Consider the following 25,796-nt stretch of genomic DNA (forward strand, 5'->3'; position numbering starts at 1 on the left):
GGTTGCCTGGGGTCTGGATGTCAGCCGTAGCCAAATAGGGGCTGTTCATGGGACCTACCATGCTACAGGCAACGAACTCGTATGCCTCGACTTGGCACTGGGTCTTCTGGGTTTTAGTCGAAGGATCTTGGATGCTATCCATGAGAAACACGCTTTGTACTCGTTGACGGCATCTTCGCCGAACGCGAAGAACGCGACGAATGTGAGCGTGGCGACGGGGACCATCCACCACAGCACGGTGTACGTCCGTAGGAACATTTGAGGAAGCAGAATGGTAGGGTACTGAGCAATCTGTGAGAAATGCCAGTGGACGTCGGCCCAGCCGGTCCAAGACTGGAGGTTTGCGCTATTGAACCACACCGTGTAGCCGGTGAAGGCAATGCCGATGACCATCTCGACGACGGCCATCATGATGAGGCGTAGGTAGCGCGCAGTGGTGAGACCGGCTTGGCTGTTCAGATGCTTGGCGAACGAGGCACGCCGTTGGATGAAGTGCATGAGGGCACAACCTTTGAATACCGTGTCAAAGCAAGGACGACGGATCCTGCAGACACGACTTACCTGCAAATCCCAGCGCTAAGGTCGCCAAAAATAAGGGTACTACCCACATGAGGATGAGCGCTGGCACTGATGCATATATTGCTGGACGACATCCGAAGTCTTCAATTATATCGAATCTATGTCCTTGCACGATGTAGTCTAGAGCGACGTAAGAGAGACCGCAAACGCAACGATGGATAACGACTGACGAAGTGCCATAAAGACCGCAGGTAGACCGAAGCACATCAAAGCCTCAATGATTTGACGTCGCCGCTTTTCTGGGAGGGTCGTCCTTGCAGCTCTTAGAGACGAAACTTGCTCCAAATGAATGCAGATGCATAGACATGCTGCCGGGAGTGCAAAATTACCACCGACAATTATTTTGGTCGCTGTCAAGAAAATTGTATCAGTCTCTGCGTTACAGCAAGCAATAAGCAATGTACACACTTATGTCGCACCAGACTGGAATAACAATCTCGGCATTATTGGCCCAAATAACAGCATCAACGCCGTATATTACATTCAGCACAAACAACCAAACTATTATTGATAGTGTTGCGACATTTGCGGCTCGCCAATGCCAGGGCAATGGCAGAAGGATGAGTGTGGCGCAAAGGAAAGCGATAGTAGGGAACTCGGGATGATGCATAGCGCAGACCGGGAGGCAAACGCTTCGCAGGGTAAGCACCATCTGCTTAAGTACCCCGTAGATTGGGAAGCAGGCATTGATGTAGAGTCCATATCGAGGTCACAAAGGGATGCTATCCTGCACTATTGGCGGTAAAGAACAAAGCCACAGGACAATGAATGGAGCCAGTTTTAGTCGTAACGTGACTGTCACGTGCCCTGCGCTACAGTCACGCAACCGCCCGGCGCCGGGTAACAGGACCCCTGAAAGTACCAATGGAGTTTAGATACCAGAGAACCTGATTTCCTTCATTTTTACCGGGACCGAATTCCGCCTAATTTGGCTGTTTTTACCGGGACGCGATACCAACCTAGTGTTGGAGCGACTGTGGGAATCAGAGAGGTGACACCGCTCTGTTTCTCAGGCTGTGGCAAACTGCACGGATTCCAAATTTAGCGACATTCTTTCCTTTTTGAGTTATGTTTATCTTTCGTTCTCTTATCGTAACTCTTTATCACTCTGACAGCTCATATAGCGTTGCGATAGGCTTTTGACGTATCTAGATTGTTGTACTGTACCTTGCGAGCTCGAGGACCTTAAGTACAATGCCCCCGTAGATACACCCCCATCTTTGCACTTGTTCGTTAGACGTGCTAAGTGGGGTGAGTTTGTATTCGCGAACCCGTTCGTTCATGGACTTACCATTACCTGTAGTTTACTTGTCTGTTTGTTCACAGGTAATGCGACAATCTTTGCACTTGTTCGTTAGACATGCTAAGTGGGTTTACTCGTCTGTTCGTTCACAGACGTGCACGTCTACGCAAAGGTCGAATATATTATATTATTTTAACACCTAGCCGTGTGGCTCGAGATTTACCGGGACCCAGATATCCAACCTCCGAATTTTGATCCGGTTACAAGGGTTTTTCTTAGCCAAATTTGATCAAAATAAGGCATTATTCGCTACAATATGCCATATATAAGCCCAATGTTGCCAAAACAGTGCAATCTCAGCTCAAATATTTATTGGGGCAATTTGTGGCTGCACAAGTGAGGGGAGAAGCCAGGTATATACCACAATGGTATCTGACCTTGGATATCGAGCCTCAATTCTACCGGAACTGAAGTATCCGGCCTCTTGGGTGCTTTGCCACATTTTACCGCAACCATATCTAACATACAGCCTCCAGACCTCACTTTTTTATGGAATTGGTATCTAACCTCCATCGGTATTTTCAGGGGTCCTCGGGTAACCAGAGGCCCCCTGAAAATACCCAAGAGGTCGGCTCGATAATGATAGAGTTGCAATATAAGAAAATAAAAATAAAAAGAAAAAAGAAAAATTGGGATTGGCTCAGAGAGCCATGTGGCAGTTGTGGCTTCGAGGCCCTTGGGACCGAAATCTGCGTTACTCTTGGGCCTATGCTCCACAACTCGCCCTCAGAGCCCCGAAGTAGGAACAAAGCAGCTACTGAGTGACTGATGGCATGTTTTACCATAAAATCCGAGTGTAAATACTACTAAAATCGAATTTGTCCGGCCCCTCCGGGGCCATACTAGTACTCAACCCGTCCATCGTTCTCTGAGATATATCTCCTATAAAACGACAGCTGAAACCATGAGAAAGTCTACAGCTAGTCCATGCATATTTTCTGAAGGCGATTCAAGCCCAAAATACAGTAATTCCTCAATTTGGGGCCCTCCGGGGCAAGTGACTTCTTATATCGAACATTCAAAGCAAACACCACTCCCCCACAATCCCACAAAAGAGGTTTAGCATTGAATCTGTAGTTTGCACGCTTTCCCCCCTCCACGCCGCCTTACAAGGTCTGGATTACTGCGGATATCTGTAAATGTGGTGACACCCAGTCAGGCCAACTGTGCAGAGGATATTTCATTAAAAATAATTCTGTAAATCTACTGCTGTGAACTGTCTAACTGCTGCTGAGTGCTGAACACTCAGCATTCACTGCTCCATAAAAACTCTGCATGGACATCAAGGTCTTTTGGTATGATTTGGGGTAATGGATATCAAGCCGCATCTACCTTCATATATATGGTCTCAAGTATACAGTATACACAGGTATTTTACGTTGAGTTTAATAGGTTCGTCCCACGAGATGGCACAGCCACTCGATATTGATATCGAGTAGTGATGCCGCAGTCCGGTTCCCGAACCTGGGAGAACCGGTTCGAACCTCGGACCGGACCCAGGTTCTGGTCCGCGGTCCGGCTTTGGGGTGGACCGAACCTGAAATGAGGTCCAGGTAGAGCCACAATGCCCGAACCGTACCTAAATATGGTAATTTTGAAGGGTTCGAACCGGAACCTGACCGAGCCCAACGCCATATCGGGTTCTTTGAGGTTCACGGTCCGGACATTCACCCGAACTGGACCTTGGGTCTGGTCCCAGGTCCGGAAATTTGGGCAAATAACCGGACCGAGCCGGACCGCGGCATCACTAATATCGAGCAACCATATGCGTAAACTCACAAGAGGTCTGATACCAGATACAAATTTTCCCCCCATTTTTACCAAAACCAAAATTACCATATTGGGATTTGTTTTACCCGAAAAATATCCGACCTCTCACCTTAGATGTGATTTTTACTGAAACATTGGTATCCAACCTGAGGGCTTGAGGATATTTATTTATTCACAAAAAAAGTCCAGTGCCTGCAGTGATATCAGATTCAGTTATGTATGGGCTTTGTGAGCCTCTCTGAGGTGCACTATGGTGTATACAGAATCCAAGAATCTTGCCACCTGATTATTGTGGCAAGTTGTGGCACTGTTGTGGCCATAATTGTTACCCGAATAGTATCTGACCTTTGCTCTGGATGCCTGCTTTTACCTGAAAATTGGTATCCAAGATTGATCCCACCAGCAGGTCCTTTACCAAAACTGTATCAGACCTGGCACCCATTTGAGGGCAATTTTTACCAAAACTGGTATCAGACCACTATGGGTATTTTCAGGGGGCCTGTGACCAGACCGACGTTGGCCAGGACAGCTGAAACTGATGTGACAAATGCTAGTACACTGTATTAGGCGGGAATAAACAGACATGAAACTTGGAGTACATGGACGTTGGGTCAAGAGATGCTATGCCGAACTCCACGAGTCAAGGATTGACTTAAACCAAGGATGAGACTATCAGGAGTACCAGAGACACCGCTTGACGGACTTGTTCCGCTAATGGTGCCACAGAAATATCCCTCTGTGCGCTGAGGTGGAGGTGCGAGGGATCCTGTAGACAGTGATCGGGGTCTGAAGACACTAGGGTTAATAGGCTTCGAATCTGGGAACACATTGACTCCACCTTTGGGGTCTCCTGGGAGACCCTACCGATCTCCCTGGCCGGCATGCATCAAACATCTTGCCAAAGAGCATCTTATATTGTTTTCGAGCCTCGTCGGAGAGCCCGAAGAACAGAAAGAATGCAACCGAACTGAATGGAATCGACCATCGCGCCAGCTCGATGGCAATCTCGACATTCCGATCGTAACGCCACACGGATGCAGGGACTTGTTGTACATGAGAGAACCCTGTATGGATGTAGGCCCAACTCTCGTAGGGTATGATAACCCCCGGCTGCATGAGCCATAGGTAGAGAGTGTAAAAGGAGGTCGGGAGACTGATGAAGAACTGTGTGCTTGCAAGCGCCGTGAGGCGCAGATATTGGCCGAGACTTGAGGTCGGAGACAGTAGATGCTTGTTGATACATTTGTTGAACTCGGAGCGGCGGGAAATGAACATGTACAGAGTGAAAGCTGAAGACTCAAAAGGAGTGAGTGGGAGTTACCAGCGCCACATGTCAGGACGAACCACAGTAGCACGCAGATATAATGCTCAATACGGCAGGCCAAAGTATGACCAAAGGGTATGTCAGTATTGTATTGACGATGGCTGGTTGGCAACCGATGTCCTCGTATATGTCGTACCGGCGACCTGTATTTCAGGAATGTACAGGCGGCGCGACGGAAAGCTCCAATGAAACTTACTTTGTACAACATACTCTGGCGAATGATAAATACGGCGTCAGCCAGCAATAATGGATGACTGGAATTACGTACGGAGAGGGATTTGTAGGACCGGCAATGCCAAACCTATCAGGAGGTCTATTGCAACTGCACGCCTTCGCTGTGGCGTATCAGAACTGTACGAAAGACGGAGGAACAGAACTGACGGACCTGGCGTCTCGTGAATTCGACCGTCGATAGATTTGTTATAATATATAGCCGGCGTGTGATGCATAGAGCCGAAGCAGGAATGGCAGTCATCATGGACAAGCTCAAATGTACGGCTACGATAATACCAATCAGTCGAAGCGAGTTGAACAGGTTCAGAAACGCACATATCTCGCACCACGCAGGAGCCTTGTCATCGGTATTGCCGTGCCATAGGATGGAGTTCACAACCCCGGTGAGGCTCGCCACAGCAGACCATAGCATGTAGAGACAAGTCCCCGCATTCGACGCTCGAAAATGCCAGGGAAATGGCACTAACACCAGGAGGAGACCGACGCCAGTTAGGATAGGATAGGCAGGGAAGGTAGGGTCCGACATTCAGATGTCCAATGCTATAGCGGCGCTGCAAGCAGACGAATCCTAGTCAAAGTGGTCTTTAATGCCGTTGTAAGGGGTGAACCTGGATAGTTGCATAAATAAGACGCGGAAATTCGGCTCGTTACTGCGACAGTTCGGGCCGGCTGTTGTCTGCTCACCCCATCAGCCCAGTACGAAGAACATCACAGCAGTCATCCAGAGGGGCCTGCTACTTTGGCCTTCCGGTCCTGAATAAAGGCAATCAATGTAGATCTACCGAGTGTTCCGCCGCTAAAGATCCAGTGATCTCTCGTAATCCTCTGATAGCGTACCAGCGCTGTGACCAAGGGTTTTAAAGAGACACATCGATGTCTCCGAATTCCATATCAAGCGTGGATCGTCGGAGAGCACCTCAAGCTCAATGCAAGCCCTCAGACATGGATAGACCTTGTTCAAGTTCTGTTAAGATATGCGATTGTGTTGGTCTGTTGAGTTTCTCCTGTAGTGGGAAAACCGTGAAATCTTGAACGTCCACAGCGGCTACAGCGGCACAACCAGACATCGGCAGTCGGGCGGCGCGGTTTTTTCGCGTGTCAGTCGAGGTCACAGTACTCGGCATGTATACCGTCGGCGTGCGCGGTAGTACCTTGCAACAAGGGAGAATACAGTTGTTGCTTCTGCAAGTGCATGTGGGGTCATCGGGAGACCTTGGTAGACAGCGCCATTTTGACTTGCTCGATGAGAGCACCTGACTCGTGGTGGACCTCCACGGAACGCTTTGGCTGATAGAAATAGTAGGTGAATCTGCTAGACTCGAGGCCGCAGACATTGTGACACTGTTCGTCGCCCATCATTAATCAGCTATGACGGGAGCGACCGCAGAGGTTACAGTTCAGATTTTGGGAGAGTCTAGTGTGGTGAAATATGCATCCGAAGCATCAATCCAAGATGATATTAGAGCGTATTTGCAAGGCCCAAAGTACGACTTTTGATCCAAAATTTGGAGCTGCTGATCCAGAGGATTTAGCCGAGGGTTGCCTACCTAAACCGGTAGCCCATGCTCCACCCGTGCCGCAAAGTCGTCTGTAAAACTCATATTTCTCACTCACTCGACTTCATTCTTGTTCAACAAGCATCTACAGGTACCTACGATACGCCTTGTACAACTTTTGCGGTAGTTAGACACGATTTAGAGGAAACCGAAAATCAGCCGTACTTCGCTGAGAGAGCGTGCCGCGCTGATCCGTGAGTCCTTCAGAAAAGTGGAGCGCCTCTCTCCGCAAACTTTTGGGCCTTGCAAATACGCTCTATTCAAGCCAGCCTTGGAACCGCTGCAAAATGACATTACTGTACCGTTGATTCGGAGTAACCCGGACCGCTGGCTAGATCGCTTTCCCACTGTCCAGATCCTATTGAACCCTCGCGAACTTCCTCTCAATTCGCATTGCTACTTCCACTTGATGCCAGTTGATTACATGGATATGCCTTGCAGGCTGCTCGTTTGCGTGAACCGGCCTCTTCAGTGCTCGCTAGTCTCGGGCCATATCAATCAAGGCATGACGGTCTGAAGTAGCGCCTTCAATCACCGAAGAGCCCGTACGACGTCCGCAGTGAGGGGCGGCCCCGTCGCTTGCCTCGTGTAAAGTGCATCAAAGGCCCGGTATCTGAAACAACACATCAAGAGACATCCAAAGAATTGGGAAGCTGGATCATGTTCAGTGAGAACCGATGTATATCTTGATTCATGACTGGCATACTCCGACGGCCAAGGGCGTTCTTAGAAATCGCCCTACGATTATGAAGAAGGCCGCGTCAACCGCCCGGTTCACTTGATTGGTGCTGCGACATCAGACGAATACGCGATAACTCCTTGCGGCGGCCTCTGTCTGTCACCTCTCGGGACGTGACTATTCCTGCGCCACCTCCACAGGGGTAGATGGTCCCGTCTAGGTCTTAGTGAGTAGGCACCCTTACCTCAGGGTTCTTGATAATATCATATCGCGGCGTTGTGGACGAGATTGTGTACAGCCGGGGTAGCCACCGGTACTCGCTGGTTTCTTTCGACACCCCGGGCGGCTCATGGGCGGGATTCTGTTTGAGGGTATCCCCGCTGTTTCGGACTCAGCTGTTGAGCTTACTGTATGCATGCTATTCTAGCTCTCGAAATTGGCCGGTGCATCGCGACCCCAGATCCCTCTCTGCACTGAACAAGGTCACGCCGGCTCGTTGACCTCGTAGGTTAGGGTTCTCACACAATGGCGGATCTTCCTTGGAAGCAAGCCTTATTAGGATCTACCAGTCAGTCCACGGTGCTTTCGTATGCTTCCTGCCTGATTGACTTGCTCCGTCGCAGCTCAGACAGTGGTTTCTAAGGAATCAAGGATCTCACGAGAGCATATCATGTCTCACAATATCCTTGTTATCTATGGGCAATCAATTGTCCGGAGAATATCAAGCTCTTATCATTTAACCTCGAGATATTGCCATCAAGGTAGCGAACATTCGATATAACTCTCTAGGAACAGATGATAGATATACTCTGTCACTCAAGAGTTCTTCCCGACGGCCAGGAAACCGACTGCCCATCGGTTGAGCAACCTCTCCCGACGGTCAAAAAAGGTAATCAATGATTACGATGGGATATTCCCCACAGCTGCCCCGATGGCAAGGGAGACAAGAGAATGAGTGGTACCCAGTGTGCCAATCGTGCGATAGATGATAAAAAAAGAAGGGGGATTCGCCCATACATACCAAGGAAGGATGACGCCGTGGCAGTATCTCTAACACCCGGTTACTGATCCAGTACTTCATCAGACGATCCGACGCCATCGGGCAACGCCTGGGGCCAAAGTCCGAAATCCTGGGGCAAAACCGTGCTTCACCTAATTTCATCTTCACTACGGCTGGTGATTTAGTCAATGCTAGCTGGCTTGTTCTACTTTCGTTGGGACGCAGCGCACAATGATCCAGATGTTCCTATCATTCCTGTCCGTGGCATGATAGCCCAGACGATGTGGAATTATACACGGGTGCGCGCCTGAGCTTAATTTGGAAGTCGATCAGTAGTCTCAGACAGACCTCGAATGCTTGTGTCTGGTTTCTCAGGACTCGGGAGCCCTGCAGGTCAAAGAGACTACAAAAATGGCTGCAATCAAAGCGTTCTCTGTGTCCGAATGCAGATAGCACGATTTTCGAGGAAGGGATTCGATCACCTGCGGAAATTAGCTACGGGATTAGTAAGGGCTGCAAGGGCCTGCGTGGACCAAGTCTCGCGTCGCCGACAGTGAGTCCATTACTTCAGCCACGCCAGGTCCGTGTCGTGACTCATTCAAGGTTGCGCCTTGTCGGTTTTCAACATAATACATGAAGTATGTATACATATAAATGTGATCCGTCGTCGGAAAGTAAGAAAAGGGAGACTGGATGATAAACATAGGTCTGTGAATCCTCATCTCATTGGCTTGCCGTGCTTCTCTTCTGCGGACGCTAATTTAGGGAGGGACGTGTATTGACGTCGGCGATGACGTACCAGAGACAGCTGCAGATGGATGGCGAGCTCTCAGCCAACCGGAAACGATACCTGGGCATTTGTGCACATCCAGCATACGATTCGAGGAAAAGAATCTCCCGCACTTCTCGCAGACCCATTGGCAGTCTTTGCCGTGCATCGCCACTTCGTGCCGGAGCCTATCGTGCGCCCTCGAGAACGTCTCCCGGCAGCCCGTTTCCTCGCGCATGGAGCACGGGTACGTCTTGCGCGGTTTGGCATCGTGAGAGGCCATGTGCATCCGACGGGTGTATTCTGACGTGAAGAATCGAGAGCATGTCGGATGTAGGCATGGGTACTGCCGCTTGCCAGCTCGACGCAATCCTTTGGAGGTGCTCTTACTGTCGTCAGATGTACTCCTTGCCTTCGACCTCAGGGGGACCTCGGGCGCTGTGGTAAATAATGGAGGTGAAAGTCGAGGAGAAGGGCTCGATGTCGAGGTGGAAGGGGATGGTAGGCATGGCGTGGACGGATGCTGATCGACAACACCAGTTGGAACGGACTCGGACATTGCGATGGATGAACACCGGGTTCCTGGTTGGTGCTCATTAAAGCCGAGATTTTCCGATCCGTTCATATAAAGTCTTCGGGAATCGCCATGAAAGGATTCATCGGAAAAATCGAGGGTTGGTATGTATAAGCGAGCGTCACCCATAGCGGGGTGAAAAGCTGTCCATCTCCTCAAAAAGAGGAATATTTGACACGACATACGACTTACAGTCGGTGTAACTGCTATCGGACATCATGTCACCAAAGATGCCGCTGATGTCCTGTTGATTGAAACCGCCTTGAATGAGAGGGTCCACACGGTCTTGTAAGACGAAGTCGAAGTTAGGCACAGTGACAGGATGGCGATATGAGGAAGAGTTACCGAGTGGTACACTGGTGCGCTGGGCTGGACTGATGCATTGCGTTGATGATGCCGCTTGGTCGGGGAATATATTGGCGGCATCTGTATGGGATACATCGGAAGGAGGGGAACGAAGAGGCGAGGCCGAGGTATGGATGCTTTGACAGGGCGTGTCCATCGAATTTGATTGCCATGGCCTCGCTGCAATACGCACGTCAGTCTTTCTACGACCGCAGACAATGATGGGGCAACGTACGTGCCACCTGTCCTTCGTCTGGCTTCGGTGTGGTTGCGAAGGAAGGATATACGACTATGTTATAGTCAGATCCCTCCTTGAATATATGGAAGTTGACGTTGAAGCGAGACACATTGACAGTAGACGTGGTAGACGGCAGGGGTTCTAGCCGAAATACTGGAAGTCCGCCGGAGGGCGAGAGCTTAATGTGAATTTGAGAACGGCCTAGTTCCTCTGCAGGAATGGCGAGAGACATGGCGGTGGTAGCCCAAGAGGCGAAGGTGGATCTTTATCTATTTGACAATGGACCCCAATCTTCTCCGGCGGCGTGGTGAATTTGTAACTTTATGATTACAGCATGCACAGTTCCGGAGTGACGACAGGAGATACTCTGAAGCGAAGAACAGCTCGAGAAGAGCGGAACACGCCCAGGAACTTCAGATGCGGGATATGGTATAGCTTAATTATCGGCGTCGGAAATGTCAACTTGATGGGCTCGCGAGACAATTATGGTCACTCACCCTAGAGGTGGTTCGGTTCGGAAGCGCTGGTGCATAGCCCATCAATAGCAGCACGGAACCGTTTGATGCTAAAGGTCTCCTCGTGAAGAGTAGATCCTAAGCATAAGTGGCATGGAAGTAGTCCGGCTTTCTAGCCGGCCTGGCGGAAGGCTTATACGTTCTCATCCATATTATTGACTCTGCCAGTGGAAGACGTCTCTATCGCAGATACACTCATACGAAAGTCAGGAAGGGTATCTCCTTCATATAGTTCAGATATCGCGATCGTCAACCTCTACCACCGTAATACCGATAGAACGGTGATCACGGAAGAAACGTACCAAACAGTGCTGCCCACAGTGCTGCGTGTTGGCTTGGGTACTTGCACTGCGCAGCATAGTAAGGAGGTCAAGGTTTGCCGGGTCCCTGGATGGCTGTGCGTTCTCGTCGAGAACGGTCAGTATTGATACCGACGGCATAATGAAATCTGCGATTGTGAAGCCTATTTGGCTTCTCTGCTAGGATTCGAGGCCGGCTTGCACGCAGATAAGCAGACCAAGGGGGTTTCAGCAAGCAGCTCGTCCGTAATCTGCGACACTCTGATTGAGAATGCCAGACTAAACGTCTGTACAGCCATGACTTTTTGTCTGATCTTTTCAGAGTCATGGTGGATGCGAGGAGCAGTGGCTAAGTAACCGCCCGAGGCCGTCTTCGCCGCGAAAAAGGGGTTACCATATATGGTATCTCCCATTCCGAAGCGCTCTCGGGCGTACAGTATGGAGCACTGCAGGACCTACGACGAGCCACCTGTCAGATTGGAATATGTATAGTCGCCTTATACAGGCTAGCCTCTCCCTGCAGCGGCGACGAAACCTGCTTTACAGCTCCAGTGATGCGCTCTGTTGATACTCTGGAAAATATATCCGGTTGGAGCCAGTTCGTTGAGTTAAAGCCTAACTCTGATGGACAGGCCGGGTGTTGTGCATGGCATGGTTGTGGTGTCACCCTGAGAACGGTGAATGCAGCAGTTGAATCAGCTGAGTTTTACTCACGAGTTCCCAGGGAGAACGCTGCAGTATACCTTTATCAGAGGAATTGCGGGAATAATCAAACTCACTGCTCCAAGAAATTATAATGCACACTGATTGACACGCCTGCTGTTTATGGAGGCATCCTCGGGCCCCGTATCATTAAGCTAGCGGTCTTAATTTATCTCTATATACCCGGATCGACCTGTTCAAAGAAAGACTGTGAGGTAGGCAGAGGGACCATGCGGACCGGGAGGAACTAGGATGTGCAGCCATCTTCCAAAATAGCCGGCTCTCAGGTTAGTTACCGTTCTACCCGGAAGTATACGTTCAATTTCGTCTTCAGTGGCGCAGATGCCATCCATGCTCTTACCTTCGAACGTAGGCTCAACAGGTCTAACACGAATGTCAGAAGCTTCCCATGCTTCTGCTTACAGAACTAGTGTGCGGTACCGTGTTCCCTGTCTCATCAGGTATGCAGCATGTATTACCTCATGCATCACACAGCTAATGTTACGCTCTTATCATACAAATTTGACGAGGGTCCTGATTCTTGCAGGACGTCATGGTCGTGCATCCGTTATTTTCAGAGGTATTCTAGGCACTGAACGCCTTCGTAGCGGTCGGAGGCGCAGGTACAGAGTCTACACGAAGACCTCGGTGCCGCCCAAGACATTCCCTTCCAGTAGCCAGCGCCTGGGACCCGTCAGTGGCATAAGCGCTTTAGCGGCCGCTTAGTCTCAATATATCTTATTAGGAATGCAGTTTTCCTTTGTCCTCACTCACAGCAATAATGCAAAAGTCAAGGTCTCTGTAGACTCGAGCACCGTCTTTTTGCTCGGAATGTAACTCAAGGAGGCTAACCTCAAAGTGTCACAACTGACCGTACTATTTATCTCAAGTTGACCAGCTGTTTTGGGTGCTCGGGAGCCTTAGTGCAGCCCTCAAGGTTGCCACTACCCCTGAAGGCACGGGAGGTGGTGGAAACAACGAGCGTATGAGCACCTTCCTCTCTTGACCGCGTAGCGTCGATCCCCTCTCTGACGTGTCGATCTTTTCCCAACATGCAGCAGAGCCATTTCATCCACTGCCAGTTTCAATCGATCGCCTGGCGAAGGAACGGCTCCTCATCTCTCCCATGAAGAGGGCGCCCGGGTTCGCGTTCCTATGCTCCTAATTTGCAATTGTTTTCACTTAGGGTTGTGCGCTTTGTCTCGTATAGGCAAGGAAATCTGTTGATCGTTTCGCCTCGCCGTGAAGGCGGGTCGCCTTCCTCAGCGCGACTCAAGTGGCGATGCACGTGCCGCCGTGCCTTGGGTGACCATCATGACGATAATAGTGCTATACTTGCTGCCGTTTATACCTCCAGCACTTCCTATACCTCTCCTACTCACTGTCTGCTCACTTGTACAGCTTAACACCTGGCATTGGGTCGTCTAGACTTGGGGGTTCATATCACTGTCCCTTTTCTACGAATTGAGGTATCACAGGGTAGGACGCGACTTTAATAAACAAGGTGAGTATGTCTTTCGCTGAGTTGGGTATACCTGCTTATCTGTCCTCTTCACGTCATCGGGTTCTCTTCCGCCGCGCGCCTTATTACGCTACAGGATCTTGAGTATGTTAACGCTCGGCTTCTCGACCGCTCTCAATCTCGGACACGCATGGATCTCGAGCCTCTCGTGGCGCTTCCCATCCCTAGACAATCCTCTTCCCTTTCAGCTCGAGTCCGATTGAAATTGGCTCTCTCCGCAGATGCGATCTGTGGATCTGCTGGTCGCTTCGCAGAAAGCTTGCTCACCGGCCCCGGAGAGGCACCGGGTACGCGATGGAGCCTCTCACGCATGAGCGAGGTCGTACCTGACATGTCTTTGGGCCAGAATGCCCGCTTACGAAAAACGTCCGTGCAAAAATACACGAGGAACCTCGTATACGTGCCAGGCGCGAACACACCGCAACACGGCCATTACCAGCGGATATGTCCACCGAGCGTGACCTTCATCTCCGCAGATACTTCGTACCGACAGGTGCGTCCCCCGCCTGTCTCACCTGCGCGAGGCTAATACACTCTTAACGACCGGTGGAGCGGATTGAGGACGGAACAAGCGGGTCAAGAGCAGTACTCTTCTTGGACTTACGTCTGTCATTTGCAATACAGACTGGCTTGCTAATCTGGCCGTCAGAGCCTGAATGCCACCTTCCCGATGGCCCGATCCTCTGGGCAGGATGCGCAGTCGTCGAGAAAACTGTGACGTTACCGGCAGGCGAAGAAACGTTTATAAGCTATCATGAAGGCTCGCGATATGGTAATGCTTGCCGCCTATTGTAGGAGAACACAATGACGTCCCCCCCGTAGGTTACCCAGCGCCTAGGCTATCATGAGGATCCTCACGAGGGCGGCAAGGCCGTTAAAACTGCAGCACCTGTCGTTTCTGCGACAACTGATTGGTCATTGTGATGAACATTGTGGCGTGGCTGGTAATCGAAGCGTCGTCTCTAGACGATCATGAGGATCCTGAAAAAGGTGGCAAGGCTCGGAAATCAGTGAGATTCATCCATTCGATGGCCTTGTCCTACAAGACTAATGCGCACACAAAGTGACTTTCGTAGGTGAATCGCCGTCTATCATAAGTATCTTTACGAAGGCGGTAAGACTGTATGACCGGAAGACTCGCCATCGACTAGTTTCAGTAAAGGAACTCCCTAGTCGGGCTAATTTTTCATGATATAGCCAATGCAGACAAGAGTATAAATTCGCGTTCACCACTAGAAGCGGGTCCGGGATGAGGCTGCGTTGCTTCGGCGCAGGCGAAAGGAAGGGTATGCCAGTGCTCTGCGTCCCAATTTCAATGCCAGTATCCCTTTCTACCTAGTCGACGAGTCGTGCACAGGTAGGAGCCCTACAAGCGGCTTCCCTATCGCGAGTGTGGCGCGATAGCCGCCCTAATCCTGGTCCGAATGGCTTCTAGAGCCCGCTGAATACACCGCCACACCCCAAGACATGCTTCGCGCGACTTGTCCAAGCCATGGCCTGCTTAGCGGTGTTCAGATGATGCGGCGCGGGGGGTGATGGTGCGATGGTCGCACTTGCTCGCATAAATCGCTCATGTACGACTTCTTCGCGGGGTGTAACTTGCCAACCTTCCTCGCAACGGGAGTGTAAGGAGATTGCAAAAAGAAGGTATGGTTGCACTCGAGGGACTCGTATGGTATACGCATGATTGTGCCAAACCAGCATCCAGTCACCATTGCATCGAAGGAGCCGTACGGTAATTGCCGATACTGGTCAGTAAGGAACGACTCGAGGGCCACCTAGCTTTCTTCCCGAACACTATCGTACTAGGCCGTGCTATGTCACAGAGAGAGAGAGGGAGAGGCAGAGAACTGCTTTGTTATACTGCGAGCAGGTGAACTACTACTAGCGCCAAGGTACAGTACTACTCTACATAGCGATATATAAATATCTACAACTGAGTTTCAGGGAAACTATAATAGAGTCTACTATTAAGGAGCAGGACAGATATCGCGGTGGGCGTCGTACCGGGAGCCCGTGCTATGTCAGAACCTGCGAACTTTCGCCTCAACTCGATTCCCATTGGTTATGATCGCAACATAGAGTGGCGCGACATAGCCACTTGGGTCGTGCGGCATACTTGAATAGGTATGTACGCAACGTCATGCTTTGCTTCAGTTATGTACTACTGGGCCAAGTGCTCCCCAAATCAGACTTCTATTAACTTCATAACCAGCGCTCACTAGTAGCCGCGATGCCAGGCCCCCTCTGTTTCTATCTAATGACTAGACACGGTGATCGGCTTGGGCGCATGTGCACGATGCCGAGGACAACTTCGCGGTCTATTTCAGGGGGGCGTCTGCCAAGGTCCCCTGCGCGGCATTGGGACTATGGATTGCGAGGTCGACAAAATCATCGTCAGCCGCAGCGCGTTCCGCTATCATGGTAAGCACTGTAAGTGCCGTATCTGCGCCCGGCAAACGAGACGGGAGGGTTTTGTTAGCTTTGTAGCCACAAATAGTATGCGGGGCTTCTCGGCGTCGCTATGGACCGAGAAGCGCAGACTGAGTCCTGTTGAGCCGGGCGTTTCCACTGTGGCCCTGATAGCTGGGTTAGCGAATATCCTTGCCAGAACATACTTAGGGCCTTACAGCATGGACGAGCTTCGCATCCGCGGACGCCCTAGCATTGCACGAGTAGACAGCTTTGCGGCGGTTTCTGCGCTTATTTGACGTCTCTAATTGACAGCCATTGCTGCAGCCAGCGCATCTCAGCATGGACTTCAACATGGAGCCGGCAGACTGGGATTACTTCAGCAGCATCGGTTCCTCCTGCTCGAGGGGCGCTGATGCACCGGCGTTCAGTAGTACTCCTGTCTCTGAAGCCGTACACGCCAGGTCTCTCCCAAGTGTCTCCCAAATCCCTACGCCTCCCGTAAGTCCGCTGTCTCGCTCGCTCGTCGGGCGGCTCTTGACGCCACTACTGCAGCCTTCAGAAGGAAGTCCGGAGCCCTCGAGCAGCTCTCAGGATACCGCGCAGCCCGACGCCGTCACCGTCGCTGTCTCGACCGCCTTCTTCCCTGGCTCGCAGATCGACCCATTACCCTCCGATCTCATCCTCGCCTCCTCGGACCTCGTCTTCTTTTACGTCCACTCGCATCGACTGCTCAGCAGTTCCTCGAATAAATTCAATGGGCTCTTGGGGATGACTGATCACGGGGGCGGGGCTGGCACGCACGCCTTTGACAACGTCAGTGGCATCCCTCTGGTCTCCGTCCCAGAGTCGTCTACGGTCCTCAATGTGCTGCTGCACGTACTCTATCACCTTCCCTTCTCCCATTATTCTCCGACCACCGACACCCTGGTCGCTACCATTTCGGCCCTGCGCACGTACGGGGCGCAGGCGAAAGAGTACGTAGCCCCGGGCACACATATGTTCCAGATGCTGCTGCTGCACGCGCCGCTCAACCCGCTCGAAATCTACACCCTGGCCGCTGCCCACGATCTCTACGAGCTCGCCGTGGCCGCGTCCGCGCACCTGCTCTCCCTCCAGCCGTTCAAGATCACGGACGAGATGGCCGAGCGCATGGGCGCGGTGTACCTGAAGCGGCTGTTCTTCCTGTACCTGGGCCGCATCGACGCGCTCAAGCGCATCCTGACCGCCCCGCCCGTCGCGCACGAGCCGACGCTCTCGTGCAACTTTATGCAGCAGAAGGAGATGGTGCGCGCGTGGGCGCTGGCCGCGGCGTACCTCGCCTGGGACGCCAAGCCTGGTACGCTGACTTTTAAGCTCGAATTCTCCCGGTTCTCCGAGTTGTATTGAATCGTCTTTGGTTTAATCATCGCGGTTGCAGATCTACCGATCAGTACTATCAGACAAACTATGCAGCCTCTGGCTGACAAGTTAGCTTGCGACCTCTGCCGGCAGGCCATGCTGGATCGGATCAAGGATATGATCATTCAGTGGTCGGCCGTCAAGGTGCGTGTCCCACGATGTTGCCAGTAGTATGGCAGTCTGACATCTCACTCCTTCAGGCTACTATCTGAATTCTCGGAATGACACGTTCGCCCGTTGGTACCCCCCCGATTAAAGTCGAAAAAAATGATCCACGATGATTGCCACCTGTTTTCCCTTTCCTGCCCAACTGCCCTCTATCACACGCAGCAACCCGCTGGTTCTTATCTTGCGTCGCGTTTTGCCTATAGCTGTACCAATTGTACTTTTAGTTTCCTGTGAATGTACTTTCAATGTATATCTTTCCCTTTTGCCTTGACGCAATCCCCTCTATTCCCTCATCACCCGCGTTTCACCAAGCCAGGCGTCTTCCTGCTCTCGCAACTGTCCCTCGACTATGTACATACATATTCGAATTCGAGGCCCGTTCGGAGGCAGAAACGCTTGCCGGCGGTATGCCATGGCCAGGTGCTATTTAGAGTTGTCCCGCCCGCACGCGTCACGATCGCACGGGCCAGCCTGAGCCTCGTTCACGACGCGAGGCTCAGGATCGTTCGACGCGGTCGCGTGCCTCCCACCTTCGTTCAATCATCTTATTCTTACCTGCGTTCTCCCATGTCGGCGCACGCTCGCGCAGGGTCTGGCTCGTCGTCCGACACCGCCCGCATGAAGCGCGACGTGCGGTTCAAGGATCCGGTCGTGGAGCCAGAGTCCGAGGAGGAGGAGGGGAGTGAGTTTGGCGGGGACCAGGAGGGGGCTGTTGGGCCTGGCGCGAGGGAGGCGGAAGTCGCGCGCGAGTCGAAGCAGTCGCGGGCGGTCGCGACGAGCTCGTCCTGGACAGACTTTGACTTTTCGATAATGCTCGCGCTGGCTGCGCCCATCGGGAATTGGCTTACCGGGACAGATCACCTGAAGAATTTGTTCCTCATATGCTTGCTTATTTTCTACCTGCACCAGATTATCGAGGGTGAGTCGCGCGCCCAGCGACTAAGCTGTGTAAAAATTAACGGACTGCACTATCGCTTCAGTTCCATGGCAACTGTACCAGTCTGCACTACCCCGCAGGATCCCACCAGGCGTCAAGACGCCCCCAGAACCCGACTCGACCCACTCGCACCTCGCCGAGCTCGCGCGCTCCGAACTCCGGCAGCACGAGTTCATCTACCTCGCGCTCTCCCTCGCCTCGCCCTTCATCGGCGCGTACCTCCTCCGCCACGGCCTCGCCGCGCTGAGCTCCGACGGCGCCGCCCCGCCGCTCTCCTGGTTCTCCATCACCCTCTTCATGTTCGCCGTGGGCATCCGCCCATGGTCGCACCTCATCAAGCGCCTCCGCGCGCGCACACACGACCTGCACGACACCGTGCACTACCACCACCTCTCGCAGACCCTCGCCGGCGGGCTCGAGGCCGAGAGCAAAATCAGGGAGCTCGCCGAGCACGTCCGGACGCTCGAGGCGGAGCTGCAGCGGCTGAAGCACGCCGCGGAGGACAGCAAGGCGCTCCTGGAGGACGAGCACGACGACTTGGCCGACAGCGTCAAGGACCTCAAAGGCTCCCTGAAGAAGCACGAGCGCAAATCCGACGCGGCGCGGACGGCGCACGAGAAGCGGCTGCACGCCGTCGAGACCACGCTCGGCTTCGTGCTCGAGCACCTCAAGCACCAGGAAAAGCTGCGCACGCAGGACCCGTGGAACAAATCCATATCCAGCGCGAACGGCTTCGTGCAGGCGCACCCGTTCCTGCACTACCTCGCCTCCACGCTGCTCTACATCCCCAACAAGCTGCTGGCGGTAGTGACCCCGCCCGCGTCGCCCCTGGACGGCACGAACGGATTCGTCGAAGTCACGCATTCGCCACCGGGCGCGAAGAGTCACGCGAGCCAGGTTCCGGGCCTCGAGACGATCGATGAGGACTCGGACGACGCGACGCTCTCACCGCCCTCTGGAGAAGCTGACACCAAAGACAGGCCGAAGAGGGGACGCAGGGGACGCCGACGAGCTACTTCCAGACAAAGGTCTGCCGGTTACAGCGTGCGGGATCTCGCCATACAGGCGGTGACGCTCCCGTACCGCGCGGCAGAGAGGGTGCTGGTGATAGCGACTTCGCCGATCCACAAGCATCTTATGTGATTGTTTGCAGCGCTTTCTCTGTTCGAATTCCCGGTGTAATTGTAGTCTGACCTCACTTCGTTGTATCGTACACACTTGCCTCATTGCCTATAGTTATTATCGCATGTATCCCCGTACGTATCCTGTATACTAGCGTTCATTCCGACGGACATTGTTATCATCCTAAGGCGGCTCAAGCCTGAGATCGTATTGCACATTGAGCATTGGAGATATTATACATGGATTGATAGACAAATGCAGCCTATTAGGTAGGTAAGTGAAGAATTCCGCAAAGTGAACCGTCCTCCGAGAAATAAAATGTATGCATTCGGACATCTATCCCTACGCGGGCCCGCCATCCCAACTCGCCCGCTTTCTCTTATTGTCGTTGCCGTGGTTGAGGAGGAGATCTTGGGGTGACACGGCACTTTGACCTCTGTGATGGTGGACAGGTGGTCGACTTGCGGAGGAGGTGGACGCAGACTGCAGAGTGAAAGCTTGCGGAGGCGCGGCGTGTGGTGCCGGTGATCGTGAGGGCGGGAAAGGCTTCGCAAGGTCGAGGGCCTGCCCTTGGCGTACAACCGCAGAGTCGACCGCGGATTCGGCAGCGCCGGTCCCGCCGTGACCGTAGTAGTGTAAATCCAAGAACGGCACATCCCTGTCGTTGGCCATAGTGAACCGCCACATGTCCGTCGGAGAGGATGACACAGCAGCCGGGCGGGCGGCTTCGTCGGGTTGAGTTAGCGAATCGAAGAAGGAAAAGTGTCGCGTCGGTGTAGCCATCGGTTTGGCAGATGGATTGGATGGAGATGGCCGCAAATGCGAACGATGTTCGGACGGCGGTACAGAGATGGAGCGGTTATGAGATGAAGAGAGGTGAGCGGTCGCGTCCGATCGCAGAACCCGAGCCGGATTCACAGGCGTCGCCGGCGGTGTAGAGTGCATGTCTTGAGAAAGACCTACTATTTCCTCCAAGGTCTGTTGAGGCAACCGGTACTGGCTTAGATCAGTCATGTCTATTGAAGAGTCAGCGGCGTCAGGCGGCCGAGTGACGTCGATGCTGCTATCCATAGCATCGACAGGTGTGTCGGGCTGATCGTTCAGGCTGATGGACGTCAGCTCGATCTCGTCGATCCCCGGCAAACTGGGTGTGTGCAGCTGCATCGGGTGTACGCTGGTAGGTTGCTGTTGCATGCCTGACAGTCCCAGTCCGACGTCACCAAAGCCAAAGCCAGGACCGTAGTTGGTTTGCTGCTGGGGCTGGTGCGAACGGGTACCAAATATCAGGTCACCAGCATAGTTGGAATGATGAGTGAACCCCCGGAAGTTGCTGCTCGTGAACATGTCAGGGTCCGAGAAGGCAGAGTGGGCATCGCCGACCCCCACTTCCGAAGCGAAGTCGCTAGGGAACGAAGCAGGGAACAGGTCATAGCGGTCGAGGACATTGTGATGGCTGAGGTGGGCGAATGAAAATGGCGATGATGGTGCCGGTGACAGGCCTCCAGCGAAGGAGGGACTACTGGAAGCAGCAGAGTCATCGAGACGAGGGTTGGGCGAGAACCAATCAGGCCCCCATGCAGACTTGCCAATCATATTCATGCCATCGTTCCGCCTATGGAAAGGCGACGAGTTTTGCAGGAAGTATTCCGTGGAGAGGTGTGAGGAGGTAGGCGAGCCAGCGGTCGTCGCGGACGACCAGGTATTGTGCAACGGCGTGTCATATCCCGAGGACCATGTCTGAGAATGCGAAGAGTCGCCACTGGCTTCGCCAAATATATCATGCGAAGACAGAGGGTCAGCGAGGGAGTCGATCATATCGGTCTCAGGGGACGGGTCCGGACTAGCGACCTGCTGGGCGTCGGAAGACTTGTCGGGGCTCAGTTGGGTGTTCGAAGTAGATGGCGGGTCGGGGGACATGACGTCCTGCTCATCTTCCTCTCCCGACGAGTCTTCATCTTCGGAATTGGCCACAGATTCTGGGACGCTCTTGGTCCCGCCTCTGTACAGGCCTTCAGTAGTGTAAGCCCTCTTGCGCCTCACCGCACCGCCGCTACTGCTGGTGACCAGCTGGTCATCCGTAGCGGCGCGCACGGGGAAGCCGGGGTCACCCTTTTTCTTCTTGACAGCCCTTCGTGGCTTGTATCCCGCTGCTTCGTATAGCTCAGGGAACGCGTTTCGGAACCGGTCGCGCAAGTCGGTAGAGCGTCGGTTGTGTTCCTGGAATATGGGATCCTTTACGATGGTCGCCCATACCGTGCCGTGTTTCTCGTACCCGGCCTTCAGCGCACGGTCCTCCTCTTCGGTAAACGGGCGGCGACGCTTGCTGCGCGTCTTCTCGAATAAGGATGTCCCGTTGGGCAGGATCGAGCGCACCTTGGATGAAAGGTGAGTCTTCGCGTTGGGGTAGTGCTGTTTATACGCGTCCGGGAAGTAGGTGCGGAACCTGCGCTCCACCTGTTCAGATCTCCGTGACGTCCAAGCGTTCATTAAACGCACCTGTCCTTGAGATCGACCGGCGAACGATTATCGAACTTTAGCTTCGGGTCCTTTAGGATCGCCTTCCAATTACCGACTCCCCACTGCGCAACATTAGACTGTGCAACGAAGGACACGAGATGTGGCTCACAGTATTGCAGCCTTCGACAAGCATCTGTGTTTCTTCCATCGTCCATTTCTTTCTGATCCTCTTCTGAGTTGGGCGCTCCTCGCCCTCCCCTAGATCTCCGTCCCCGTCGTCATTCATTATCCTCCGCATCTTCCCTTTCTTTTCGGCGGGGCCGGAGGACCCTGCTGCGGGTTGCGGTTGCGTATATAGCCCCGTATCATCCCTAAAGTCCCAGGCGGGGACCAACCGCGGGCTCGACGGGGTAGCTAACGAGACGCGTCGCTGCTTAAGATGAGACGTGGCCGGCAATGGCGCGGTAAACGAGAACGTCGACGTCGAGGGTGGGCTGCATGTCTGCTCGATTGGTTGCGACATGGTCGTAGTGAAGAAATCACGAAATTCCAGAAAGCCGGGTGGTGCCCGGAGACGCGGAGATGAATGAAGTGAGCTCGGGTGACTGCACGCTTTCTAGAGCGTAATGAAAGACACGTTGCAGGCCGCCACTGCCTGCAGACCGTGCTCGCTGATGCAGCCGGCGACAACGAGGCAAGTGGAAGAGCCAAAGCGTATATCAGCCCGTGCAACAGCGGTTGGGGAACACGGGTCTGCCAAAAGAGGCTGTGACACGCTTCATATAGCAGCTCATTTAGGCGCCCATTACGACTTGTGGCCTCATGTAGATCCCAGCCAAAACCATAATTAACGATAGGCAGCTGGGCTGGTCGGTAATGTACACCTCAACGTGGTTGTCGAGAACAAGCGCATTTGAACACCGGAACGTGAAAGCCATTGCAATCAGGCAGTACTCAGTATCTCGGGAGCAATCTTCTGCTCGACTCCTTTCAGCTTCCCCACCCACGACGACAACCGCTGCGACAGCTGCCCAATCTGCTCCCGCGAAAGCACGCGCGGCTGCACCCACGTAATCTGCGCCTTCTCCTCGACCTGGTCGATCGACCCCCGGATTAGTTTTAGACTGCAGATTAACGTAGCTCAGTGACGACGCAGCAGAGCCACACGGAGACACGCACCTCAGAGCCTTCATGACGAGGTGCTCGACCTCGTCCAGCGGTAGCCGCGTCTCCTCCGCGATGGTCTGGAAGCTCATGGTCCGATCGTACGGACTGCGCTTGAACACGGACTCGATCAGCGCCATAAGGCAGATCTTCTGTCGCAGGAAAGGATAATTCTCTTGCAGGATTGGCTGAATCATGTCATCATCGTCAATAAACCTCGGCGTTAGCGGAAGAAGCGGAATAAACGGACCTCCTTCGGAAACAAGGGAGCCAACGCTTCGAATCTGCCGATATTACCTTCGTTGAAGGTGAACAGCAGCTTCTTGATCCAGTCGTACTGCGTGTTATCTAGCGAGTTCAGGATTGGATGCATGAGCTGATGCCTGGGTCAGTCTGGGCTGCAAACCGGAGACAAATGGCACACTCACGAGTTCTCCAAAGTTGTAGATGGTGTCCCCAAGGAAAGCAGCCACACTGAGGTCGTGGGCGCGAACTAGGCGGTCTTCCGCAGTCATGTCCTTTTCCACATCCACGCATGCGAGGTATAACAGCGAATTCCTGTAGTAAGGCGCGTATTCGGCCTTGGCCTGGAACATGCTCAGCTTCGAACACCAGAACATGACGTTTCAGCTTTCCTTACCTTGTGATAATCCGCAGCCACACTGTAGTAGGCCGCTGAAACACCGTTATCGACGGCAGTCAGCTCGTCCAACACTTTCCACGCCTTGTCAATGTCCGTCCTTGTCCCGTCAATGTCTCCGTACATCAACTTTGCATGGGCAATATGCGAGAGCAGCAGGACCTCTGACTCTGGTGACTGCTTGGTATCGATACGAGCCAGAAGGTCCAGTAAAAACTGCAGATGCGCCGAGGGATCTAGCAAGTGTAAGCATAAGGTCGAACAGCCGCATGCAGCGTCCATACGTACTGTCGATCTCCCGCGACACCTTCACGCCCATCTCCACCAGCCGTTGCTGGTTTAACCGACTTTCGAACTCTCGAACAAACCGGTCGAAGACATCGACTCGGTATGGTTTTGAGAGGGGGTGGTCAAAGAATGCAAGAAGCTTCAGAGTGAGTTGGTGCCATAGTCTGGACAAGACGCAGAGGTCAAAACCTGGAGAGGCCTAAACTCGGGCTAATGGCCGTCTGGAATTGTACGGAAGTCTCTTATGCCCAGCTCTCTAGAGCAGAGCAGGGATGTCCTCGAGTTCTGTATCATACCGGACGGAAGTGCCCCCTCGGTAGTTTACAGAACTCCTCCCCTGTCAGCCCAGCCAATCTTTTGAGGCTCGGCCTTATAAGATGACCCGTATCCGAACACCACTGTACAATCCCAGACAGCCCTAGGCAAAGCAGAAAGCGTACTTGCGGTTATGTAGATTCCTGAACGACTCGAAGAACGGATGAAGCTCCTGAGGCGTCGCCGACAGCGCGGTCGTTAAGTATTCCTCCACATCTAGCTTGGGTCGCGCAGCATCTACAGCCGTGGACGTCGACATCGTGACAAGCGGTGAGGAGGGTATGGAGAGAAACAAGCTGCCAGTGAAGGCAGCTTTGCGCGTCGAGGACGCGTAATTGTGGCCACGTGCGAACGCGTCAGTCAGAGTTTACGGGGTCCCATCCACAAACACCGTGACCTGAGACACTTCGAACCAGTTAATTGGAAGCGTGTGACAGAGCCACACCTACTCCTCTCACTGCCGTTTCGTTGTAACTGGACTTAGATTTGCAGTAAGTAGGAGCATACACATGAAAGGGAGATATAATTTATTTCGCTTTTTAGCCGCTATCCCCAGACTTTCCCTCTGCTGCCTCTCTCGCCCTCCGCTCGCGCCTCCGTTTGACGTCCCAGTTGTACACCCGCGCAGTATTCACTTCCATCACCGTTATCTGCTCTCGCAGGAACTCCAAGTCTTCCACCGTGTTCTTGAGACTGCTCTCCGCGGTCTCGAGTTTCGATTCTAATAGCGTGATGGCTGCTGGTAGTTTGTACGAGAGCATCACGTTCGCCTGCAGCAGCAGAATTAGCACTGTATAGACTGATTGTAAGCACAAAGCAGGTCAGACGCACCCCGAGCCATAGATAGACCGTGTCCGTGTCTTCCAGCTGCGCCTCAGCATAGAGCGTGTCATTCAATTCGAATGTAGTGGTCAAAGGCTTCTTCTCATCTTGCGCATCGTCCTCTAGATCTACCTCATCCTCGTCGTCGTCACTGGCCTTCTTCTTTCCCTCCTACACGCCCAATCAGCCCCAATCTCGCATTCAGCGGCCAGGCAGACGAACGAACGGAGACTCACTCGCCTCTCTTGTAAGAACTCAACCATTGAAAGCGTCTTCTTGATGTCGGGTATCTTGTCTTCCAGCCCTGTCCGTCGTTGCTGCAGATTCGAGTCCATGTAACGATACTTGCTAAACCCCTCACTGGAATGAGTCCCACAGGCAGGAGATCGAATGTAAGGCGACGTACGCTAGAGCATCTTGAATCTTTCGTAGAGTGGGTTCGACATCCGCGTCAGGCCCTCCAACGTACTCCTCTACATTGGCCTAGTACATCGGAAACTCATTCCTCAGGCGTAATCGGTAGCGCATGATCCAGACGGACATACGACGAACGGAGCTTTTGGTATGCCTCTCGGATTTTTCTCGACGGATGCCAGAATATCGGCGGACATGTTATACGTCTTTTGGGAAGAGATATTGGGAAAGTAATCGTAATGGCACC

The 25,796-nt window shown here is 53.0% G+C and overlaps 8 protein-coding genes across 8 annotated transcripts; 2 read left to right on the forward strand and 6 right to left on the reverse strand.

The window, feature by feature from the left end:
- Positions 1-54: 54 nt before the first annotated feature.
- Positions 55-1,189, reverse strand: GLOTRDRAFT_41510 (STE3-like pheromone receptor; the record flags this gene model as incomplete). The annotated part of the gene is made up of 4 exons (XM_007867372.1): positions 55-509; positions 562-699; positions 750-929; positions 988-1,189. 4 exons carry the CDS (start codon positions 1,187-1,189, stop codon positions 55-57), a joined length of 975 nt encoding a protein of 324 aa, XP_007865563.1.
- Positions 1,190-4,453: 3,264 nt separating this feature from the next.
- On the reverse strand, positions 4,454-5,736 carry GLOTRDRAFT_40828 (STE3-like pheromone receptor; the record flags this gene model as incomplete). The annotated part of the gene is made up of 6 exons (XM_007867322.1): positions 4,454-4,941; positions 4,997-5,119; positions 5,173-5,187; positions 5,245-5,311; positions 5,362-5,474; positions 5,526-5,736. 6 exons carry the CDS (start codon positions 5,734-5,736, stop codon positions 4,454-4,456), a joined length of 1,017 nt encoding a protein of 338 aa, XP_007865513.1.
- A 3,873-nt stretch (positions 5,737-9,609) lies between these two features.
- Positions 9,610-10,603, reverse strand: GLOTRDRAFT_128827 (uncharacterized protein; the record flags this gene model as incomplete). The annotated part of the gene is made up of 3 exons (XM_007867487.1): positions 9,610-9,737; positions 9,981-10,313; positions 10,369-10,603. 3 exons carry the CDS (start codon positions 10,601-10,603, stop codon positions 9,610-9,612), a joined length of 696 nt encoding a protein of 231 aa, XP_007865678.1.
- Positions 10,604-16,114: 5,511 nt separating this feature from the next.
- Positions 16,115-17,709, forward strand: GLOTRDRAFT_121153 (uncharacterized protein). Its single transcript, XM_007867488.1, has 4 exons — positions 16,115-16,322; positions 16,377-17,160; positions 17,242-17,366; positions 17,423-17,709. Exons 1-4 carry the CDS (start codon positions 16,164-16,166, stop codon positions 17,432-17,434), a joined length of 1,080 nt encoding a protein of 359 aa, XP_007865679.1. The 5' UTR covers positions 16,115-16,163; the 3' UTR covers positions 17,435-17,709.
- Positions 17,710-17,957: 248 nt separating this feature from the next.
- On the forward strand, positions 17,958-19,916 carry GLOTRDRAFT_138471 (uncharacterized protein; the record flags this gene model as incomplete). The annotated part of the gene is made up of 2 exons (XM_007867489.1): positions 17,958-18,309; positions 18,371-19,916. 2 exons carry the CDS (start codon positions 17,958-17,960, stop codon positions 19,468-19,470), a joined length of 1,452 nt encoding a protein of 483 aa, XP_007865680.1. The 3' UTR covers positions 19,471-19,916.
- Positions 19,801-22,396, reverse strand: GLOTRDRAFT_27195 (uncharacterized protein; the record flags this gene model as incomplete). The annotated part of the gene is made up of 3 exons (XM_007867307.1): positions 19,801-21,892; positions 21,946-22,028; positions 22,076-22,396. Coding segments are annotated over 3 exons (2,496 nt in total), but the record flags the coding sequence as incomplete, so codon positions are not given.
- A 309-nt stretch (positions 22,397-22,705) lies between these two features.
- On the reverse strand, positions 22,706-24,636 carry GLOTRDRAFT_75751 (uncharacterized protein). The gene is made up of 7 exons (XM_007867490.1): positions 24,439-24,636; positions 23,999-24,162; positions 23,711-23,946; positions 23,499-23,657; positions 23,321-23,446; positions 23,086-23,258; positions 22,706-23,030 (listed from the first exon to the last, which is right to left on the reverse strand). The coding sequence occupies exons 1-7, from the start codon at positions 24,570-24,572 to the stop codon at positions 22,850-22,852; spliced, it is 1,173 nt and encodes a 390-aa protein (XP_007865681.1). The 5' UTR covers positions 24,573-24,636; the 3' UTR covers positions 22,706-22,849.
- Positions 24,637-24,755: 119 nt separating this feature from the next.
- GLOTRDRAFT_60336 (Prefoldin, subunit 3) lies at positions 24,756-25,796 on the reverse strand. Its single transcript, XM_007867491.1, has 5 exons — positions 25,681-25,796; positions 25,542-25,618; positions 25,372-25,483; positions 25,145-25,306; positions 24,756-25,083 (listed from the first exon to the last, which is right to left on the reverse strand). Exons 1-5 carry the CDS (start codon positions 25,744-25,746, stop codon positions 24,853-24,855), a joined length of 648 nt encoding a protein of 215 aa, XP_007865682.1. The 5' UTR covers positions 25,747-25,796; the 3' UTR covers positions 24,756-24,852.

The sequence above is a fragment of the Gloeophyllum trabeum genome (genome assembly GCF_000344685.1).
Source record: "Gloeophyllum trabeum ATCC 11539 unplaced genomic scaffold GLOTRscaffold_00006, whole genome shotgun sequence".
Classification (NCBI taxonomy): domain Eukaryota; kingdom Fungi; phylum Basidiomycota; class Agaricomycetes; order Gloeophyllales; family Gloeophyllaceae; genus Gloeophyllum; species Gloeophyllum trabeum.

Bases quoted from the DNA above. Each gene is read 5' to 3' on its own strand.
- GLOTRDRAFT_121153 (XM_007867488.1), top strand. From the start codon at position 16,164: ATGGACTTCAACATGGAGCCGGCAGACTGGGATTACTTCAGCAGCATC. The intron at 16,323-16,376 runs GTAAGTCCGCTG...CCACTACTGCAG, and splicing joins CCCAAATCCCTACGCCTCCC to CCTTCAGAAGGAAGTCCGGA. The intron at 17,161-17,241 runs GTACGCTGACTT...TCGCGGTTGCAG, and splicing joins CGCCTGGGACGCCAAGCCTG to ATCTACCGATCAGTACTATC.
- GLOTRDRAFT_60336 (XM_007867491.1), bottom strand. From the start codon at position 25,746: ATGTCCGCCGATATTCTGGCATCCGTCGAGAAAAATCCGAGAGGCATA. The intron at 25,619-25,680 runs GTATGTCCGTCT...CCGATGTACTAG, and splicing joins TACCAAAAGCTCCGTTCGTC to GCCAATGTAGAGGAGTACGT. The intron at 25,484-25,541 runs GTACGTCGCCTT...TGAGGGGTTTAG, and splicing joins AAGATTCAAGATGCTCTAGC to CAAGTATCGTTACATGGACT.
- GLOTRDRAFT_75751 (XM_007867490.1), bottom strand. From the start codon at position 24,572: ATGTCGACGTCCACGGCTGTAGATGCTGCGCGACCCAAGCTAGATGTG. The intron at 24,163-24,438 runs GTACGCTTTCTG...CGTCTTGTCCAG, and splicing joins AGGAATCTACATAACCGCAA to ACTATGGCACCAACTCACTC. The intron at 23,947-23,998 runs GTACGTATGGAC...TACACTTGCTAG, and splicing joins GGTGTCGCGGGAGATCGACA to ATCCCTCGGCGCATCTGCAG.